General features: G+C 40.2%; 1 protein-coding gene across 4 annotated transcripts in view; it reads left to right on the top strand.

Moving 5' to 3' along the window:
• TRIM37 (tripartite motif containing 37) overlaps positions 1-20782 on the top strand; it is a 182233-nt gene that overhangs the window by 116307 nt on the left and 45144 nt on the right. For 3 of the 4 annotated variants that reach the window (XM_055577485.1, XM_055577486.1, XM_055577487.1), the window contains 5 exons: positions 1200-1328; positions 1839-2028; positions 4149-4267; positions 14241-14351; positions 15924-16002. In XM_055577485.1, coding sequence (XP_055433460.1) covers positions 1200-1328; positions 1839-2028; positions 4149-4267; positions 14241-14351; positions 15924-16002 — 628 coding nt within the window. Of the gene's footprint in view, positions 1-1199; positions 1329-1838; positions 2029-4148; positions 4268-14240; positions 14352-15923; positions 17179-20782 lie in introns of those variants that run through there. The other variant, XM_055577488.1, reaches the window with a different exon arrangement.

Raw genomic sequence — 20782 nt, forward strand, 5'->3', positions numbered from 1 at the left:
TTCCAGTCTCACCATATTCTTATCAGCACTTGTTTTTGTCCATCTTTTTTCCCTTTGTCCAGCTTGGATTATCTTGGTTTCCTTGTCATAAATTAATTACATTAATTTTTGACCATAAATAGAAGGTTTTTTTCTGAACTCTGAATTCTGTTCCATTGATCTTTTTTTCCCCTTTACCACAGTCTTGAATACTGTAGTTTTACAGCAGAGTTGTGAAATCATATAAGTGAGTCCTTAATTCAAGATTGCTTTGAAGTATCCTGGATCTTTTTCATTTTTCTATGAATTTTAGGATCAGCTTGCCAATATTCACAACATCAACAATGAAAAGACAGCTGAAATTTTTATAGGGATTGTGTTGAATCTGTGTTGTAGACCAAGTTTGGGAATAATGCTGTGTTAGCAGTATTGAGTCTTGCAGTTAATGAACACAGTATTTTCCCTCTTGTCTTTAGTTCAACAATGTGTGATAGTTTTCCATGTTTGGGTCTTAAATTTCTTTGTTAAAATTTTCCCTAAGTATTTTATTCTATTTGATGCTGTTGTTAATGGAATTGTTTTCTTAATTTCGTTCTCAGATTATTTACTGCTGTGTAAAAAGTCAGTTGGTTATTGATCTTATATCCTGCTACCTTATTGAACCTGTTCATTACCTTTTAATGCATCTCTCCTGCTTTCTTATTTCTTTTTATTATTTTTCCATCTTCTTGAGTCTATGCATGTTTGGTCCTTTAGTTTCAGGTTTGGGTTTTTTTTTTAATTCTATACATTTTCCTCTAATTACTGTTTTAGCCACAGACATCTTAAAGTATTATAATTGTGATTTGTTTCTAATTCAGCATTGATTTATTTTTAACCCAATAATGTTTTATAGTTTCCAAGTGTTTTGGTGGTTATTGTTTTGTTCTTGGTACTTGGTTTAATTGAATTGAGATTGGAGTTTGTGTCTGGTATGATTTTTCTTTTGGAGTTCACTGATAATTTTCTACTTTTGTAAGAACACAAGCAATGAAATAGGAATGTTTTTGGCATAAAACCCCAAATAAACCAATTGGGACCAGAGTGTTCTGTTTATTTTTGGACACAGTAGATGGGAATTCCTTCCATGTATGGTAAGATAAAACCTTTCTCTGGTTGCCTAGGTAGTAAGTTTTGTGCCATTTTATCATAATCAGAAATGTTTTAAAATGTCTTTGCAGCCACAAATAAGAAGAGTCATTCACCCAAGCCTGCTCGGTCCAGTATAGCAGGTAGTCTGTCTCTTCGAAGAGCAATAGACTCTGGGGAAAATAGCCGTTCAAAGGGGGACTGTCAGACTCTAGCTGAAGGTGAGTTTGGAGAGTTCAAAATGTAATTTTGGTAGATAGATGTCTGTTGAAACTACCTTATGGTATAGCTGCTTTACAGGCACCAAATGCTGGAACTCAGGTTGAAAACCCCTTGATCGCATGACAGAACAGACCGTCAGTAAGAAAGTGCGGCCGTCAGGCTTCATGTTCTGGACTCCTGAGATTTAAATACCTGGCATCAAAAAGTGGTTTTTGAGTTTCCCTGCAGTTTAAAAATGTACATATAATGAGATCTCCTGAGTGGAAACTGCAGTGTGGGACACCAGGGTTTGATCCCTGGGTTGGGAAGATACCCTGGAGAAGGAAATGGCAATCCACTCCAGTACTCTTGCCTGGAGAATCCCATGGACAGAGGACCCTGGTGGGCTACAGTCAGTGGGTTCGCAAATTGTCAGACACAACTTAGTGACTAACATACCATAAGTGGAAACCAGAGAGAGAACCTTTTTTGTTTGCCTTCCTTCTGAATATACCCTTCCTTTTTTGTAGTCTCCCCAGGAAGCTCTCAGTCAGGGAGCAGGCACAGTTCTCCCCGAGCCTTGACCCATGTCAGTATCAGTGACATTCTGCCAAAATCTGAAGATCGGCAGTGTCAAGCTTTGGATTCAGATGCTGTCGTGGTTGCAGTTTTCAATGGCGTACCTGTTGTTGAAAAAAGAAGAAAAATGGTCACCTTGGGGTAAATGAAGTTCTTTTGTTTATATAATAGAATAATAGCTAATAGCTTTGGTTGGCACTTATCTACAATGTAATAAACAAAATAAGTTTCTACTATGTTAATTTTTTAGCAGATTGTTTATTTATTGTATTAAAAAGGAACTTTTAAAGTATCAGAAACCTTCCTTTTTTCTTTAACTGAATGAGATAGTAGCAGAAGTTCAGTTTGGGTAAGTTAGAGCTCATTTTCACTGAAGTTAGGATAATAATGTATCCTTGTGTGATCTCTTTATTGTGAGGTTTTGTGCCAACTTTTTTTTCCCATCTGTCCCATGCTTTTCAAACTCATTTGTGCTGGACTTTATTGTGGCCCATAGGTCTTTATAGGAATTTTGTGTGGAACAGAGACCTTCTGGCAATTTAATTTTACCACTGCTTTTCTGCTTTCATCTCACCCTTTTTTCCTTTTATGAAAGTGCCCTCAAAATACATAGTTGGAATTTCCTGAAAAGGTTTATATACATGGTCGTTAGTACCTTTATTTCTCTCCCAGGAAACATGAACTCAAATCCCAGTCATGTCAATTAAACTTCCATCAGCCTAAGAGAGTGAATGTGGAGTGTATTGTCTGTGAATGTGCAGATGAGCCTTTAATATCCATCTGCTGATCTATTTTATGGCTGTTAAATATCATTTCTAATTTTAAACAATGGAATAGTTTTACCTTGGAGACTTTGAAGAGAACTTTGAATTAAATTTAGAGAAAGATTAATATCCCTTAAATTTACTTTATTTCATTGAGTTTTTAGATCTGAATAATTACCAAATCTAAAAGGACAGCTGGTGGCTTTGCTTTCTGCCTTGGCTCAGGTTTAAGCAGGGAAATATGACACTGGAGATTGTCTTGTCCTTCCCATTTCCTAGTCTGGTTTTACACAGGTTCCTTTTAAGATGAAAGCTGTAACTAGCTTTTATATTTTGTTACAGAGGTTTATATCTGCCTTTAGTCATAAAGATTAAATGTGTACGAATGTATAGTTTTTGTAGACTGTAAAATCCTTTATAATCGTGTAAAGCTCATAGCTATAACCTCCCTCATTTTATGGTTAATTATACTGCCAGCCTGGCTCATGTGATGTCTTCTAGCTTGTGTCTTTTTTTCCTTGCCTGATTTAAGGTAGCATAAGCAAAAATTTTAAATACTAATAATAAATGGTTCAAAATGGAAGTTAAAAAAAGAATATTAAGTTTCCCCACCTTTCTCCCATCTGCTTTGTTTTCCAGCCCCCTGCCCACACACATTCCTGCTGTTCTTAATTTTTTATATATGCTGTGTCTTTTCAGTTTTCATGCATATTTAAATAACTGCGGCCATATAGTTTTTTTCCTAATAAAACTGGTACACCTTATTTTCTCATTCAGTATACCTTAAAAGTCTTTCCATATTGGTGAGAACATGTTATTATTATTTTATTTATTTTTAAATAAAGGATAATTGCTTTATAGTATTGTGTTGGTTTCTACCAAGCATCAACATAAATCAGCCATAGGTTTACCCATGTCCCCTCCCACTACAGCATCCCTCCCACCTCTCTCCCCATCCCATCCATCTAGGTTGTTACTGAGCCCCAGTTTGAGTTCCCTGAGTCATACAAATTCCCGTTGGCTGTCTCTTATATATGGTAATGTTTGTTTCCATGTTACTTGCTCCATCATCCCACCCTTTCCCTCCTCCCCTGCCAGCCATGTCCATAAGTCTGTTCTCTATGTCTGTGTTGGTAAGGACGTGTTATTAAGGACTTCCATTTCTATTTATTTTTAGGAATTCTTGAGATAATTATAGATTCACATGCAATTGTAAGAAAGGATAGAGAGAGCCTTTGTGCCTTACATTTATGTTTCCCCTAATGATAACATTTTGCAAAATGCTGATATATTGTCACAGCCAGGATATTGACATTGATGCAAGCTACCACTTTATAACCTTTCATTGTTAGTGAATCTTTTAAAAGCAAAATTTGAAATTTAGTATTAAACCCCGATGCTCCATACCCTATTAGTTTGCTCAGAAGGAAGGAAATCTAGATTATCATATCACTGACAGGTTATACAAAAATATAAGGCCATTTCTCCCTCTTTGAGGACTAATGCTACAGGAAGTCGTCTGGAAGGAATGCAAATGACTGATTTGGAAAATAACTCGGAAACTGGGGAGCTACAGCCTGTTCTACCTGAAGGAGCTTCTGCTGCCCCAGAGGACGGTAAGGCATGAGAAAGTCATAACTGGCGGGAAGCGGAATACTCGTCTCTTTGGTGATGGTGCGGAGTGGTTGGTTTAATGAAACGGTTACTGAGGTGTTACCTACTATTTGACATGCTTCCTCTGAAAATAGCATTCATTGTGCCACTGAGTTTGATTCACTAGGACATTAATTACAGGGGAAGGCAAAGTAGTTGACTACATAAAAGGATATATCTTACTAGAAGGGGCAGTTTCGAGGGGAATATCTGCAGATGCTTCATTTGCTCATTCATTAAATGTGTTATGCTACCTACATGAGGAGGCATTGAAGTTTTTCTAGATATGAAAGATGACATTGGATATATTCTGTGTCTTATGGGTAAAACATGCTACGTCTTTTTAAGTCAGTCTTGATAAATGTTTGTAGGTTGCTTTGCTGTTTTAGAAGAATCGCAAACTTTAAGCACTTGAAAAATGCTTTATTGACTTCTGCTCTGCCAGTTCATTCTCAGTTACATTTCTAATATTCGTCTACAACTTCTTCCAGGTTCATTATTCTTTATCTTAAAGCGTAGAAGACTTTGTACTTTTGAGTTAATAGATGGTGCTTGCAACAAGGCTGTGTGCGTTGCCCTTGCTTGTCCTTTATATGCGAGCAGAAAAGCATGTCAACTTTATTAATGATATTTGACATTGAAATTTTTTTCATTTCTCTGTGAAACTGCCACGTACAACCTCTGCATTCATTTGAATTTCAATGATTGATGAATTGTAGCTCAAAGCATGTGATGAAAGGTGCCGGCATCTACCTCTGACTGCCCTGTGAGAGGGAGTGTGGGTGTTAGCATTTTCAAGTTTTTCAGCTTTAAAGAACACTAATCATTTTGGTCTTCTATCTTGGTGCTCCTGTGGTAGGCAGCATTATTTCAGTAGAAGAGATTAAACAGAAAGGATTTTTAGAGTGAAGTGTTGATTTGAAAACAATGGGAAAAATATGTTGATCTTTATAGAAAGGACCTATCGTGATTTGCCAGTAGGGATTAGCTAGTTTCCATGTGTTTATACATACTGGTTATAAATTGTGATGACTTAAATTGTTAACAGCATATGCTTTAATTATAGGCTCCTGTTTATGCAGCATTTGTGAAATGCTTCTAATTTGTCTGGCATTGTTTTGATGCTGGTGATAAAGTAATTCCTGAACCTACTGCGGAGTTCGCGGTTTCTCTGCCTTGATGCCACTGACGTTTTGAGATAGGTGGTTCTTTGTATTCGGGGCCTGCCATTTGCATTATAGTCTCTCTAGCAGTTTTCTTGGCTTTTAACCACTAGGTGCCGGTAGTACCTCCCCTGAATTACAGCAGCCAGACAAGGTCTCCAGACACTGCCTCTGTCCCCTGGGAGGCAGAATCTTCCCCAGTTGAGAACCACTGATTGAGGTGAAAACTTGAACCAGGGGTGACAGTTCCTTAAGAATCACTTGCCAGAGTGGGTTATACTTATACATGGAAGTGGGTTATAGTTACACATCCCGCATCTCAGGGGTGCTGGGTATGTGTTGGTGGTGGTGGAGGGGAGCAGAGAGAGTAGTTGAAAACCCCCGGTCAGGTGTTGAGAGACTAGTTAACAGCCAATTATAATATGAAATGATGAGTGCTCTGATAGCATGTATAGGGAACTCAGCTAATACCTGGGCTTCCCTCGTGGCTCAGTGGTAAGAAATGCACCTGCAAGTGCGGGAGATGCGGGTTCAATTGCTGGATTGGGAAGATCCCCTGGAGAAGGAAATAGCAACCCACTCCAGTATTCTTGCCTGGAAAATCCCATGGAAATAGGAGCCTGGCGGGCTGCAGTCTATGAGGTCGAAAGAGTCAGACACGACTTAGCAACTAAACAACAACTAACAGGTATGTAATAATAAAAACAATAGATAATATTTCCAAGCCCTCGTGGGGATGTCAGTGCAGACCTGCATGGTGGTTACTTTTATTATCTTGATCTTACGGGTGACTAGGCTAAGGCCTCAAGATGTGACTTGCCTTCCTTAGTCACAGAGCCAGTGCTCTTAACTGTCACCTCTCTACTCATCCTTGGAAAGACCATCCTTAGGGATGAGTATGAATTAGTACGAGTTAGGTGAAGACTGGTGAAAGATGAAACCAGACCAGAGTGGAGGCAGAGGTCAGATCATGAAGAGTTACACTGTGTGTCTAGCTAGAATCTGGACTTTGTCCTTTGAATGGGATCTAAGCAAGAAGTGAGATAATAAAATTATGTTTTAAAATTCCTACTCTGGTTGTGCTGGAGACTGGGAATGGGGTGTGGAACTTGGGACAGAAAGACTGGTAAGAAGCCTGTTAAGTGAAACTCAGTGAGAGATGACTTGCACTTTTAAATTTCAGCCTTCATCTCATAACTTCACATTTCTCAATTTTTCTATATAAATAGCTAGCCAGCCCCAAAAAACCCCATAAGTTTTGACATTAGCTTCATTTCATTTCTTTTTTTAAAGGTGATTGTTAACAGCTTATCCTAAACTGGAGCACGTCATTTGCTTGGCCACATTTAGAATCGCCTATGCACTTTCATCCCGCTGGCTCAAAAGTAGAGAATCTACCTGCAGTGCAGGAGGTACAGGATTCGGGTTTGATCCCTGGGGTGGGAAGATTCCCTCAGAGAAGGAAATGGCAACCCACTCCATTATTCTTGCCTGGAAAAAATTCCACAGACAGAGGAGCCTATTGGTTACAGTCCGTTGTCAAAAGAGAGTCAGACACACCTGAGCGACTGGGAACACATGGACTTTCAGGTCCCTGAAGCTGAGATTCAGTGCTGTCAGTTTCAGAAACTCATTCTTCTTATGTAAGGAGTGTTGCAGCGATGCAGAGCACCTAGAACTCAATAAGAAAAGTTGCTGTAAACATGCAAATCAGTAGTGCCAAGAAAAGCTACCATTGCAGGTTGCTGGTGAGCAGTTCATTTACCACTGGAGTCCCAGGCTAGGCAGTGAGGAGGCTGGAGGAGGGGATTAGGCAGACTGAAGGAGCTCTGTGCCTTTTGGACTTTGCTTTATGAGAGAAGAATGGGGCCTTCCTTACTGCGGTGGGTATTATTCTGTCAGCAGCAGGAGCCAGTTTTCAAGAAACCTTTATTTTTCACACCAGTAAGCCTTGGTGAAAAGTTGAGTGAGGTAGTCTTGTGTCTGTGCTTAGGAAAAACAGGGCTCTTTGTTCTTGAGCAGAATGCCTAGAAGAACATTCTCTGTGCCGGGTCACTGTAAATTGGTGTCTCTCTCCTCCTGTTTCTCCTCCCTACTGCCAAGCTGTTTGAAGAAACTTTAAATAAGGCATTCTTTTTGTTACTAGCTGGGAATTTGGGACAGCTAAAGCAGTCTTTTAAATGTTACTGAGGGTCAATAAAACGTGACATTTCTTAGACATGACAGTCATCAACAGGCCTTTGCCTTTCTAACTGGGATCATATGGGACAACCTTGTATAATCTCCTGGTTAATGCCCACATTCCAAAAGTCTTGTCTCTCCCAGTTGATACCCTACAGAAGTTGATAGGTAGACCAGTTTCTTCTCATGTATGTTGCAAAACCCTAGTGTAACTTGCTTCCTACGGTATAAGCAGTAGGAAGATTTACTGTCTTGTATTAACAGGAAGTCTCACCTAACTCTGGTCGGACAGTATCAAGGCTGGAAAATTTAACTGTTTAATGTCATCAGAGCTTCCCTGGTGGCTTAGATGGTAAAGAATCTGCCTGCAATGTGGGTGACCTCGGTTTGATCCCTGGGTTGGGAAGATCTCCTAGAGAAGGGAATGGCAACTCACTCTAGTATTCTTGCCTGGGAAATCCCATGGACAGGGGAGCCTGATGACCTATAGCCCATGGGGTCGCAAAGAGTCTTTTACTCACTTTCAGTGAGAGTCTGTGTCATCAAGAACCTGTTTTCTCCCACCACCTCCATTCCCCTTTCTTTTGCTCTGCAATTCTAAGCAAGTTGACTTTGCTCCCCTCAAGATGGCAGGGTGGTTGCTGCAGTTCCAAACTTCATATGGAATCAGAATAATGTTCTGGGTTTAGTGGAACATTATATCATTTTATATGTCTCTATTTATCAATAAGGAGAACCTTTCTTAGAGTTCATCTGATTAATCACTAGCCAAAGGAAAGGAAACTTGACCAAGTCTAAACATTTGTGGTTCCCCTCCCTGATCCACTCTACCTGGACACACGAAGCTTTGACTAGATGGACCTTTGTCAATAAAGTAATTTGTCTCTGCTTTTTAATATGCTGTCTACATTGGTCATAGCTTTTCTTCAAAGGAGCAAGTGTCTTTTAATTTCATGGCTGCAGTCACCATCTGCAGTGATTTTGGAGCCCCCCAAAATAAAGTCTGTCACTGTTTCCACTGTTTCCCCATCTATTTGCCATGAAGTGATGGGACCGGATGCCATAATCTTAGTTTTCTGAATGTTGAGTTTTAAGCCAATTTTTTTGCTCTCCTCTTTCATTTCATCAAGAGGCTCTTTAGTTCTTCTTCACTTGCTGCCATAAGGGTGATGTCATCTGCATGTCTGAGGTTATTGATATTTCTCCCGGCAGTTTTGATTCCAGCTTGTGCTTCATCCAGCCCAGCGTTTCTCATGATGTACTCTGCATATAAATTAAATTAGCAGGGTGACAATATACAGCCTTGATGTACTCCTTTTCCTAATTGGAACCAGTCTATTGTTCCATGTCTGGTTTTAACTGTTGCTTCCTGACCTGCATACAGGTTTCTCAGGAGGCAGGTAATGTGATCTGGTATTCCCATTTCTTTTAAGAATTTTCCAGTTTGTTGTGATCCACACATTTAATGGTATCTTAAAATTATTATCATTGACAGCCAGTTGTGTGAAAACTTGTTGACACCTTCTGGTAGGAATAAGAAAAGTCCTGTATTCAAATTTCTTAGAGTTGGTGAAATATCACTAGTTTGCTTTACCGTTTAATGCAGTTGATACACATTGTAACATATGGGGCAAAGCACATAGCAGTAGGTGGTGATCTGTTGCTTGACAATAGCTGCTTTCATTTATTTGACCTTATGTTGCGTTTACTTGCTCTCACTGATGGCAGTGGGTTGTACAGGACCCAGGACCTGTGACCTAGAGGTCAAGAGACCAATTTGGTTTTCTCATTCACAGAACTAGGGAACTTCAGATCTTAGGACTTGATAAAAGACCAAAAAGTATTTTCATGCAGGAATTCCTTTCCAACATTTCTTGGGAAATGCATGTTTTTCTGAATCCTGAGAAAAATGAGTCAAGAAATAAAAAAACTGAAAAAGTTATTCTTATTCTCCTGTTAGAGTTAATCTTTAACAGTCAACACAGAATCATGGGGACTTTTCTGGGGTTCAGCGGTTAAGACTCCATGCTTCCATTGCAGGGGGCGTGGGTTCAGTCCCTCAGCAGGAAACTAAGACCCCACACGCTGTGCGGGATTGAGATTAAACTAGAAAACAGCAGCAGCAGCACAGAAACATACGACTGTTCTGGAAGAATCATCTTATGGCAAGTTGAACATATAAACTGGAAATGCTGATACCTAGAATCAAAGCTTAATAAGATCATAGGAGCACCTTGCAAAGAAGCAGTTGCAATCAAGTCTGTCCTGGCTATAGCTGTTGCCATTTTATGTGTTCATGGCCCTGTCTGCTGCTGTGTAAATATTAATGAGTCTATCCTATCTTATCCTATACCACAAGGGTCCCCAACTTGTTAGGAATAGGACTGCACAGCAGGAAGTGAGCAACAGGCAGTCATACCCCCATCCCACATCCGTCCATCTGTGAAAAAGTAGTCTCTGCTGCCAAAAAGGTTGGGGCCTACTGCTGTACAGGGATCCTCTGTGTGTGCTCCAGGAAATAAGAAGTTTCGGAAGCAAAGTGTTCCCATATTGGCATTTTTGACATGTGATTCCACGTAGTGCTCTAAACCTTGCTGAGAGTTTAAGTGTGACGTTTTCAACTATTACCTAATAACGTTCACAGAATGTTCCAGTATTTGAATATTTAGTGTCGGCAACAGTTTTTGTAAATACTACAAACTAACCAAAAATTTTAAAAGATATATAATAAAGAATTTGAAAACTACTTTAAGTATTTAAAGAATAACTTAAGATTTTGGGAATTCCTGAGGATTCCAATTTCTCGTTTGTGAATCCTGGAGGTTAAATATGTCTCGGAATTCAGAAACACTGGTACCAAGAGGTCAGATTTGTGCTTGGAGTTTCACTGTGCTGTGCTTAGTCGCCTAGTTGTGTCCAACTCTTTGCAACCCCATGGACTGTAGCCTGCCGGGCTCCTCTGTCCATGGAGATTCTCCCAGGCCAGAATACTAGAGTGGGTTGCCATGCCCTCCTCCAGGGAATCTTCCCAACATAGGTATCAAACCCAGGTCTCCCTCATTGCAAGCGGATTCTTTACCCTCTGAGCCACCAGGAAGGCCCAAGAATACATTGTTGTTGTGCTAGTCACTTGGTCATGGCCGGCTCTTTGTGACCCTGTGGACTGTAGCCCACCAGCTCCTCTGTCCATGGGATTCTCCAGCGAAGAATACTGGAGCGAGTTGCCCTCCCTTCTCCAGGGGATCTTCCCAACCCAGGGATTGAACCTGGGTCTCCTGCACTGCAGGCACATTCTGAGCCCCTCGGAAGCCACTAGAATACGCTCGCTTGTCGGTTTTAGAGTTTTCGGCAACAGTTCTGTGAAGGGCCACAAGGTGGAGGCAGGGCTTCACGCACGTAGCTGGTTTGGGCTCTAACAGGCTTGCTGTTGAGAATGTGGACTGGACCCCTGGGAAGGGAAGATCCCCGGAAAAGGAAATGGCAACCCACTCCAGCACTCTTTCCTGGGAAATCCCATGGACAGAGGAGCCTCCTGGGCTGCAGTTCTTGGGATCTCAAAGAGTCAGTCATGACTGAGTGCACATATACTTGACTCTTTAAAGCAGGAAGGTTTTTTCCTTTGCTGAGAAAGGAGATTTCAGAAACATCCAGCCTGTATCTTCAAAATGTTTAAGGGAGAAATAATACTATACAAACTCTTCTTAAAAACAGAAGAAGAGGAATTCACCAGTAAAGCCATCTGGGCTACAGTTTTCTTTGGTGATAATTTTTTTAAACTACCAAGTTTCATTTCTTTTAATGCTTAACATACCTATTCAGGTTATCTGTTTTTACCTGAATGAATTTTGGCAGTTTGTGTCTGTCAGAGGATTTGTCCATTTCATCGGTGTTCTTGACTCCATGAGCATAAAAGTTTTTTATACTGTTCCCTTGTTATCCTTTTAATGTCTGTAGATTCTGTAGTGATGTTCCCTTTTATTTCTGATATTGCTGATTTTGTTTGCTCTTTTTTACCTTAGTCTGCCTGAAAGTTTTTGGGTTTTGTTTGTTTGTTTTTGCCATGCAGCATGTGGCACGATCTTAGTTCTCTGACCAGGGACAGAACCCACACCCCCTGTGGTTGAAGCATGGGGTCTTGACCACTGGACCACCAGCGAGGGAACTATTCCCTTTTTATCCTCCTGTTTGTTAACCTCTTTTTTATAATGCTCATTTCATTGTTCTTTAACACTGATTAATTTCCTCTTTCACTCTTACTATTAATTCATCTATTAATAGTTTAATTTTAACAACAATATCTTAGTAATTCTTTAAAAGCCTATTTTTTACCCACATTAAACAGAATCACGTAGTCTCTTTGCTGTTATTTTATGAAACCTTGTGGTGTCTGTATAGCCGCTGACTCACTTTGGGCAGCTTGTCTGCCTTGTTTGTGAACTTTGGTTGGAGTGTGTCTTTTTGAGACTTTTAGTGTTTGTAGAAAATTTGAGTGTTCTTTTTTTTTTTCTCCCTCCTGTGATAATAATTGTGACCTGGATTGTGGAGGTTTCCTACCACAGAGGTCTTTTAAATGTTTCAAAAGCGTTCATGAGTGTTTTTTAGATCTGCTTCTGATAGATAATTTCAACATGATTTCTGTCATCTCAGCACTGATATTTGTTGCTTATCTTTACCTGGTTTTTCACGTGCTGAAATAATTTTGGAATGATTTCTGGATATTTTCTTAAAAAATAATTTTATTTACTTTTTGGCTGTGCTGGATCTTCATTGCTGCATGGGCTTTGCTCCAGTTTGGTGAGCGGAGGCCACTCTCTGCTTGTGGTGCTCGGGCTTCTCACCGCGGCGGCTTCTCTTGTTGAGGAGCACGGCTCTCGGGCCCGCGGGCTGCAGTAGTTGAGGTTCCTGGGCTCTAGACTCAGGCTCAGCGGCTGTGGCACCTGTGAGATCTGCCTAGACCAGGGAGGGAACCCGTGCTTCCCGCCTTGGCAGGCGGATTCCCACCAGGAGCCACCAGGGAAGCCCCGAGACATCTTTCGCATGATTTGTGTGAGCCCCTGGCCTTCTTTAAATCTCTCAGTTTGTTGCTACTTCAGCTTCTTATCTACACCAGTGTCCTGATTACAGAGCCCTCCAGTAGCTACTTCCTGCGCTCTGCCAAGGTTCTATAACTGCCTTCAGTGGAAAAGATGGGGTGGAATGTGTTTGCTTCATCTTACCCAGAATCTTCCCTCCAGAGGATTTTATACTTGCTTTATTCAAAAACACTATCTCCTGACCAATTTTTATGTTCCTTTCCTGAGATTTGAACTGAAACCTTAAATCCCAAACCTAAATTAGGTACACTGCCCTTTGTTTGAATTCTGAGGTGAACTGAGCACAGAAACCAGACAAAATTCCCTGCTGTCTTCCTGTGACAGTAGACATATTTAATTACTCTTTCAGTGAGAGTTTTAGTTTTATGCTTGGAGTGCAGATTTAGCCTCAGTTTCATCTCTCTTTCTGTGGCGGATCCAGTGTTTTTTTGCCACCCCCAACAGAGGATTTGATTGCCTGGTGACTCAGACAGTTAAGTGTCAGCCTGCAATGCAGGAGACCAGGGCTCGATCCCTGGGTCGGGAAGATCCCCTGGAGAGGGAAATGGCAACCCACTCCAGTGTGCTTGCCTGGAGAATCCCATGGATGGAGAAGCCTAGTCGACTACAGTCCCTGAAGTAGCAGAAAGTCGGTCACAACTGAGCGACTTCACTTTCAACAGAGGATTACAGATTTTCTGGGACTTCCTGGTGGTCCAGTGGTTAAGACTCTGTACTTACACCGCAGGGGGCGTGGGTTCCATCCCGCACACAGTAGAGCCTCGAAAACAAACTTTCACAGCAGGCTCTCTGGGGTGACGTCATCTACCCCACTGTTTTTCTTATCCTTTTTTCTGCTGTACCATGGATTTCCCTTTTTTCTCTTAAATGTAGCTGTTCATTAAAACTTTAAGATTTTATTTTATCTAGCATTTATAAGGGTTTATAGCAGAAAGATTTTTCAGATTTTCTTGATCTCTGTCTTGTGGAAGTAGAAAAATTCTATAGAACTTGTCTTTTAAAAATCAACTCATACATGAAAACAAAATTGGAGGCCCACATGGGATAGTAACTCACTTATTGCTAAAATTACTGGAATTTGGTATGCACACATGTAGATATAAGTGTAAATGTATATTTGTGTTTATACATGTTTATATTTGTGTATATTTTAGGCTAGAAACTACATTGAATCAGGATTAAAAGAGCACCTGTTATGATTATCAAGGGGGAAAAACAGTGTATTTGCTTTGGAAAAGATATATCAGTATAATGAAATTAATACTGGCTTTCAGTTAAAACTTTTCAGACACTTTGAGAACAAAAATAAACACGGCTCTAAATAACTAAAGAGAACTGAGTTTTGTGCAGTTACTTTTTCTTTGTTTTGTTTGCTTGGTATCTTCTATTATCTGGGCATTCAGTGTAAAATTCCAAAGAATCTCAGTTTAGGGTAAGGAGGCTGCCTTTATCTTGACGTGGTTTCGTGTCAGACATGTTCTCTCCTTCTTCCCTGCCAGGAATGAGCAGCGACAGCGACATCGAGTGTGACACCGAGAGCGAGGAGCGGGAGGAGCGCGCCAGCACGGGCGGCTTCAGCGACGCTTTCATGGCGCAGCCCCCGGACGGAGGTGCAGCACGTGGTGTCGTCGCAGGGCTTAGAAAAACCGTCTCTGCTGCTGCTGCTGTTTCCTTTGCTTCTGTTTCTGCTTCGCTGCTTCTGCTTCTTTTTCTTTTTTAAATTATTGTCATTTGTGAGACGACATTCTGTGGGGTAGACTAAATGATGAGTACTGAAAAAATTTGGTAGGCTGTATTTGCCTGGTCAGACACCTGATGAGGCATGCTACTTAATGGGCAAGGCTGATGTTGACAACCTGCTTTGGTACAGCCTATGACCTGAGAATAGCTTTTACATTTTAGAGAGTTGTTTGGGAAAAAAAAAAAGCAAAACAGAAAAGAATTTCCAGCAGATCCCAATAGTGGCCTGTAGTGCCTAAGTGTTAACCAGCCCTCTTGGGAGGTTTCAGATACTTGATTTTCTTTTTTCTTTTCAGAAATATTTGTAGCCTAGCTAATAAAGTAAGTTTTTAAAAGACAGCCTTTTCCAGGGACTTCCCTGGTGATTCAGTGGTTAAGAATCCGCTTTCCAATGCAGGGGACGCAGATTCAGTCCCTGGTCAGGGCACTAAGATCCCACATACATCAGGGCAACTAAGCCTGTGTACAACTAAAGAGAAACCCACAGGCCGCGACTAGAGAAGCCTGCATGCTGCAGCGAGAAATCTTGCAGGCTGCAGTGAAGATCTCCTGTGCTGCAACTAAGACCCAGTGCAGCCAAATAAATATTAAAAAAGACAACCTTTTCTGATTTTAGAAATGTGTGCAGATTATAGAATCGTTGATTTACCTCTTCCTTCCAAAAAATAAAAAAGTCTTAGGAAAAAACTGAGAGAAATCCGTTGTTATTAGTTTTATTTTAGGTGTACAACATAATGATTCGATACATTGCAAAATGATCACCATGATAAATTTAGTTAACATGCATCGCCCATTGTTAGTATTTTAATCCAGAGACCTTAATGGTTAATCTGAGCATCCCCCTGTAAGCGCTCCTGGAATGACAACATTGTCAGGCTGATGTTAATTGTCATCTTGTATTTTACATATTTCCCTGATATGCTAGTGTCTTTTTCAATACAGAGCCAAGTGTTTGATGATTTTTAAGTATTAAGGTACTCGTAGTAACTTTCTCTGCTTCTAAAAGAAGCAGCCAAATTTGAGGCAAAGTTATTTTGAGTGTTGGTGGGTTTTTGTAGTGATGTTTGCATGCTCAGTTTAATTGACTTGGAAATACATTTTATATTTACAAAATCATCCTTTGAGTGTCCATCATCATCGTTCCTTATTCCGTTCTTCGGCTGCTCCCATGGTGTCCCCAGGGGACAAAGTCAGGCAGTGCCTTTCGTCTTCTAATTATGGGCATCTATTAACACATTTTGGTTTTTTCTCCTTTATTTTCCTTTTGTGTTTGTTTACGCTTGACTCTGATAAGGAATCCTCTAAGAATAGAGATTTGTTTACAACCCAGCACATCTTTCTTTATCACTTAAATAACACACTTGCTAAGATCACTTAGAGAGATGGGAAAGAAAATACAGGTCTTTAAAAATTGTGAACTGTTTTTTATCGTTTTCTCCTAGATACACATTCCAGTTTTCCTGATGGTGAACAAATAGGCCCTGAAGATCTCAGTTTCAGTACTGATGAAAACAGCGGAAGGTAATTTTCAAATCAAGAGAACTGACTTGTAAGCCTCCTTGACCCCGAAATTGGCTGTCGTTGGTGCTCAAATTTGTCAATGGTCAGATAATCAGATTTTTTCACCATCTCTACTTGAAATAGTAATTGAGACTTTAGAAAGTAGCACAGTCCTAGTATAAAACATTAGTACAAAGGAAAAAATTAAATGTGGGAAGAATTCTGTGTAATGTAATGAAATAACAGTATAGCCTCAATTAACTTAGTAAATTAGCGTATTCCTAAGAGGCAGTTTGTCTGCTGCCACAGAAGGGCAGTAACTGCCAGGAAACGCACCCAGAGGCAGCGCATGCACGTAGTGAGCTGCTCCGCGCCGGCGCTCTCCTGTCCTGGCTAGATCCTCAGTTCTGTTGAGATGACCGCCTTTATAGTTTGGGTTTTAATTACAGTTTCTAGTTTCATTAATGCCTATAGATTAGTGAGCAGAAATATCACTTCTGTGTAGATTCTGCCCTGAAGACACTTTATGTGAATAACTGAAGCAACACTAGACTGAACGTCCTCTTTGGAACGTGTCAGCTGCCTGAGGTTCCTTTTCTGTTCTTATTTGCTCAGGTGCAGGCAGGCACGCTGATGGCACATACGCTTTCTTTCGTGTGACTTTTACAAATGCAGTTTTAAATGAATTAAGTTAATGTGGATTGGTTATGTTCTTGGTCATATAAACACATATAAGAACATTTTAAATTATTTCACTTTTTTCCTGCTTCTTACCAAACAACTACAGAGCAACAGGTATTTTAAAACCCTGTTTTTTCCTTTGTTTTCATTAGCTGGACATTGATTTCAGTGTCAATACATTTAAAGATTCCTACGTATTATACATGAAAGTGTGCTATCACATTCACTTTTATACTCAGAATTAGTCCAAAATTATTGCCAAACTTCACCATTGTGCTCCTGCATTTGTTTTTGAGCTGCTATACCATTTGTGAAAAGTACACTGAAAGCTGACTAAGAGACTATTGTAAAAGCATGAGTATGTATACATTTGAGAGGCATTTCATCTGCGTATTTTTTACTTAATGAATATTGTTCCCTTTTCCATGTCTAGTGGCTTGCCGAATGCTGTGATTCATGGTTTGCTTTTGTTCAAAACAGTTTGCACTTTTTGTTAATAAAATGAACTTGAGAAAATGTTATGTCTCTGCAGTTTATTAAAACTGGGACAGGAAGCCCTCCTTTTCCTATTCCTATTGCCTGTGTGTAATAGATGCTTTTGAGCTGTTAATAGATGCATAGGGAAGTTAGAAGACTTATAATCTCCATTATGTATGTGGTTACTTTTTGTCCTTAAATTAGTTGGAAATATTTAAGTAGTATAATCATATGAGAAATAAAAATTTAGCATTTGCTTACTGTCATGATAACATTGATGTGCTATTATATAGTTATTAAGTAGCTTATTGTGCAGTGGTCTAAAATATTACTAATAAGTTCTTCACATTTCATTTTCTGTTAGCTAGAGATGCATTTGTGTTTAGTACATTTTGATGAGATCATGTTTTAAATCCAGCTTTGTCTTATTTCTACACTGCTTTGTAATGGGTAAAGCTGTTATGTAAGAATTTTGTCTCATTAGTGTTGAGAGCAAGTCATTTTAAGAACTGATATTGTAGGGTTTCTTTTTTTTTAAGTGAGTCTTACCAGAATTCATAAACACACAAGCGATTGACTCTACTTTGAAACTCACTGTTGCATAGGTGTTCTTGACCTGTATTTGATATGGAACTGAGTGCTTTTCCGTGTACCTTTGTAAGTTCTTATTTTCAAAATATAGAAAACCACATATGATTAAGAATTAAGAGAAGCCCGAGAAGAGACTATTCATTTGGGGAAATTTGTAAGAGCTTTTAGCACGAGTGATTTAACCGTGAGACTCTCTCGGCATTACTCTGTATGATAGCATCCTGAGCTGTCCTTTTTTCCTTTGTTAGGGGGAGATGTCCAGTTTTGTTTCCACATGACCTTAAAGTGGATTCCCCAGAATGACATGATGCTATATGAATCACAGAGCGTTTGGCTCTTGAGTATTTGGGGGCTTTGCTTACGCGCTCAGGTTGTGTTAAGAGCATTGAGGAGTGCTGCGCTTGTTTCATACAGACTGGGAACTGGTTGAGACCCTTTGACGTTGGTAGACTTTGAGTTTACCACGTCAGCAAGACTGTTTTTGTTGTTATAGCTATAGGAGGTTTTGAAGACATTTTTTATGCATGACAAAAATTTTGTAGGGAAAATTACTTGAATTTAATTGGTATATTATCTTCTCATGTATTTTAGAAACCCAAGCCATTTGTACCATATTCTGATTCCATATTAATAATAAAGTCTATACCTTGAAAAGCTTAAAAAGTAAGCTTCTAAAGAGATGATTTGTAACTGCCCTCCTGGCATGAAATTCTCTATTTTTATAATTAAATTTGACAGAGGGTTTCATGGAAAAAAAAACAAAAACCAACAAACTTACAGGTATCTAAAGGATGTACTCGAAAACAGTTCTCCTGTGATGAAGATCATGTCATGTCTGTTTTGTTGGTTATAGCTCACTTCCAGTATTGTTGTTTGTGAATTTAAAAATAGTAAGAAATATGTAGCGTATATGAATTCAACACCATCCATTGAGGAAAACTTCTGGGGCATAAATTAACAAGTGTCTATCTGGCATTTCCTCTAGGGGTGAAACAAACTTCCAGCCTTGAGCCAAATCCCTTCCGCTATCTGTTGTAAATAAAGTTTTGTTGGAACATAGTCACATCCATTCACTTAGAGATTGTCCACAGATGCTTTTGCCCTGCAAAGGCAGAGTTGAGTAGCTGCTTAAGCAACCTAATGGCCCTTGAGCCTAAACTATTTACACTCTTACCCTTTGCAGATAAAATTTGCCAAGTTCTACTTTGTCATTGATATTTTGGTTCACTTTGAGGGAGGGAGGTTTGAGAAAGGGCATTATTTTTAACTCAAAAAGATCAAACATTTGATTTGTTGCTTTATGCTTAGTTTTTGTGATATGGGGTGTTGGGCATCTGCTATCTGATTCATTCTGGGATCCTGATAAGACTGAAAGATCTAAAGATTTCCTCAAAAAATGGAAGGACCTATTAGCTTTTAGTAGTGGGATCTTTGGAAAAACAGTTCCTTCCCCGATTCCCAGCCGTGTCACCTGCACCCGGCTGTCAGTCTGCACCCGACTCCACGGTGCTGCCGGGAGCCCTCCTCCGTCTTCCCTGCGGTCGTCTCACACCAGTCTCGCCTCTGCTAGATGTTAGGAAGCAGTGAGGGAGGGGAGAGGCACAGAAGAAGACAGCAGTTCTTCCCCCTCTCCCCATTGGTGCTTCCTGAGCTAGTCTGCAAGAGCTCTGATAAAAGAGCTTCTTCCCCCGTCTTCCCACTTTTGACCGTCATCACCCACAGTCTCCGAAAGTCATGATAGTCGACCCAGATTTCCAGTCAGTCACTCTACTTGTCCTGCTCTCTGGTACTTTCCATTCCTTAACAGAATCCCAACTTAAAAAAAATTTTTTTCCCCTCCTTTTGTTGAAGGGCATAGTTTTTCTTGGTTTCATCATTTAGTTTAGTTTGTTTTTTAAAAATATTTATTTCTTGGGTTGCTCCGGGCCTTAGTTGCGGCACATGGGATCTTCATTGCAACATGGGGGGTCTTCAGTTGCTGCACATGAGCTCTTAGCTGTTGCACGTGGGATTTAGTTCCCTGACCAGGGATTGAACCTGGGCCCCCTGCACTGGGAGCGCAGAGTCTTAGCCACTGGGCTACCAGGGAAGTCGCATCATTTGGTATTTTCAGTCTCAAGTTTGGTCCTGGAAGATTGTCCAGAAGAGTATTTTCTCCTAGACTTAGAGATGTAAGTGTAATGCATGCGTTGTGCCCAGGCGTATTGTTTCTGTACAACTTGGACCGACCGTGTCATTGAATCTGTAAGTAACCTTTGAGTGGATGGACTGTGTGTCGTGCCCATGTGGCAGAGAAATAGGAGACCCAGGGAGGTTGCTCAGCACCGCTGGCAGGGATGCGGTGAGCTATACTGGTTGAGTACTTCTTCCAGTTTGTCACAGTTGGGCCGAATCCAGCATTTTGATACCTAATAATTAAACCTAAATATTGTCTTTTTTTAAAAAAACTTTTTATTTTGAGATAATTTTAGATTTATAATAGAGGTGCAGAAATCTTGAGAGTGTTCCTGTACACCCAGCTTTTCTTTTTAAAAAAAATTTATTTTAACTGGAGGCTAATTGCTTTACAGTACTGTAGTGGTTTTTGCTACACACTGACATGGATCAGCCACGGGTGTACACGTGTCCCCCATCCTGAACCCCCTCCCACCTCCCATCCCATCCCATCCCTCAGGGTCGTCCCAGTGCCCCGGCTTTGAGTGCCCCGTTTCATGCATCAAACTTGGACTGGTGATCTAACTTTACACCTAAAGCAACTAGAAAAAGAAGAAATGAAGAACCCCAGGGTCGGTAGAAGGAAAGAAATCATAAAAATTAGGGCAGAAATAAATGAAAAAGAAACAGGAGACTACAGCCAAAACCAACAAAAGTAAAAGCTGGTTCTTTGAGAAGATAAATAAAATAGACAAACCATTAGCCAGACTCATCAAGAAAAAAAGGGAGAAGAATCAACAAAATTAGAAATGAAAATGGAGAAATCACAACAGACAACACAGAAAGTCATCAAAGACTATCAGCAACTGTATGACAGTAAAGTGGACAGCTTGGAAGA

Source organism: Bubalus kerabau, chromosome 4 (assembly GCF_029407905.1).
Source record: "Bubalus kerabau isolate K-KA32 ecotype Philippines breed swamp buffalo chromosome 4, PCC_UOA_SB_1v2, whole genome shotgun sequence".
NCBI lineage: Eukaryota > Metazoa > Chordata > Mammalia > Artiodactyla > Bovidae > Bubalus > Bubalus kerabau.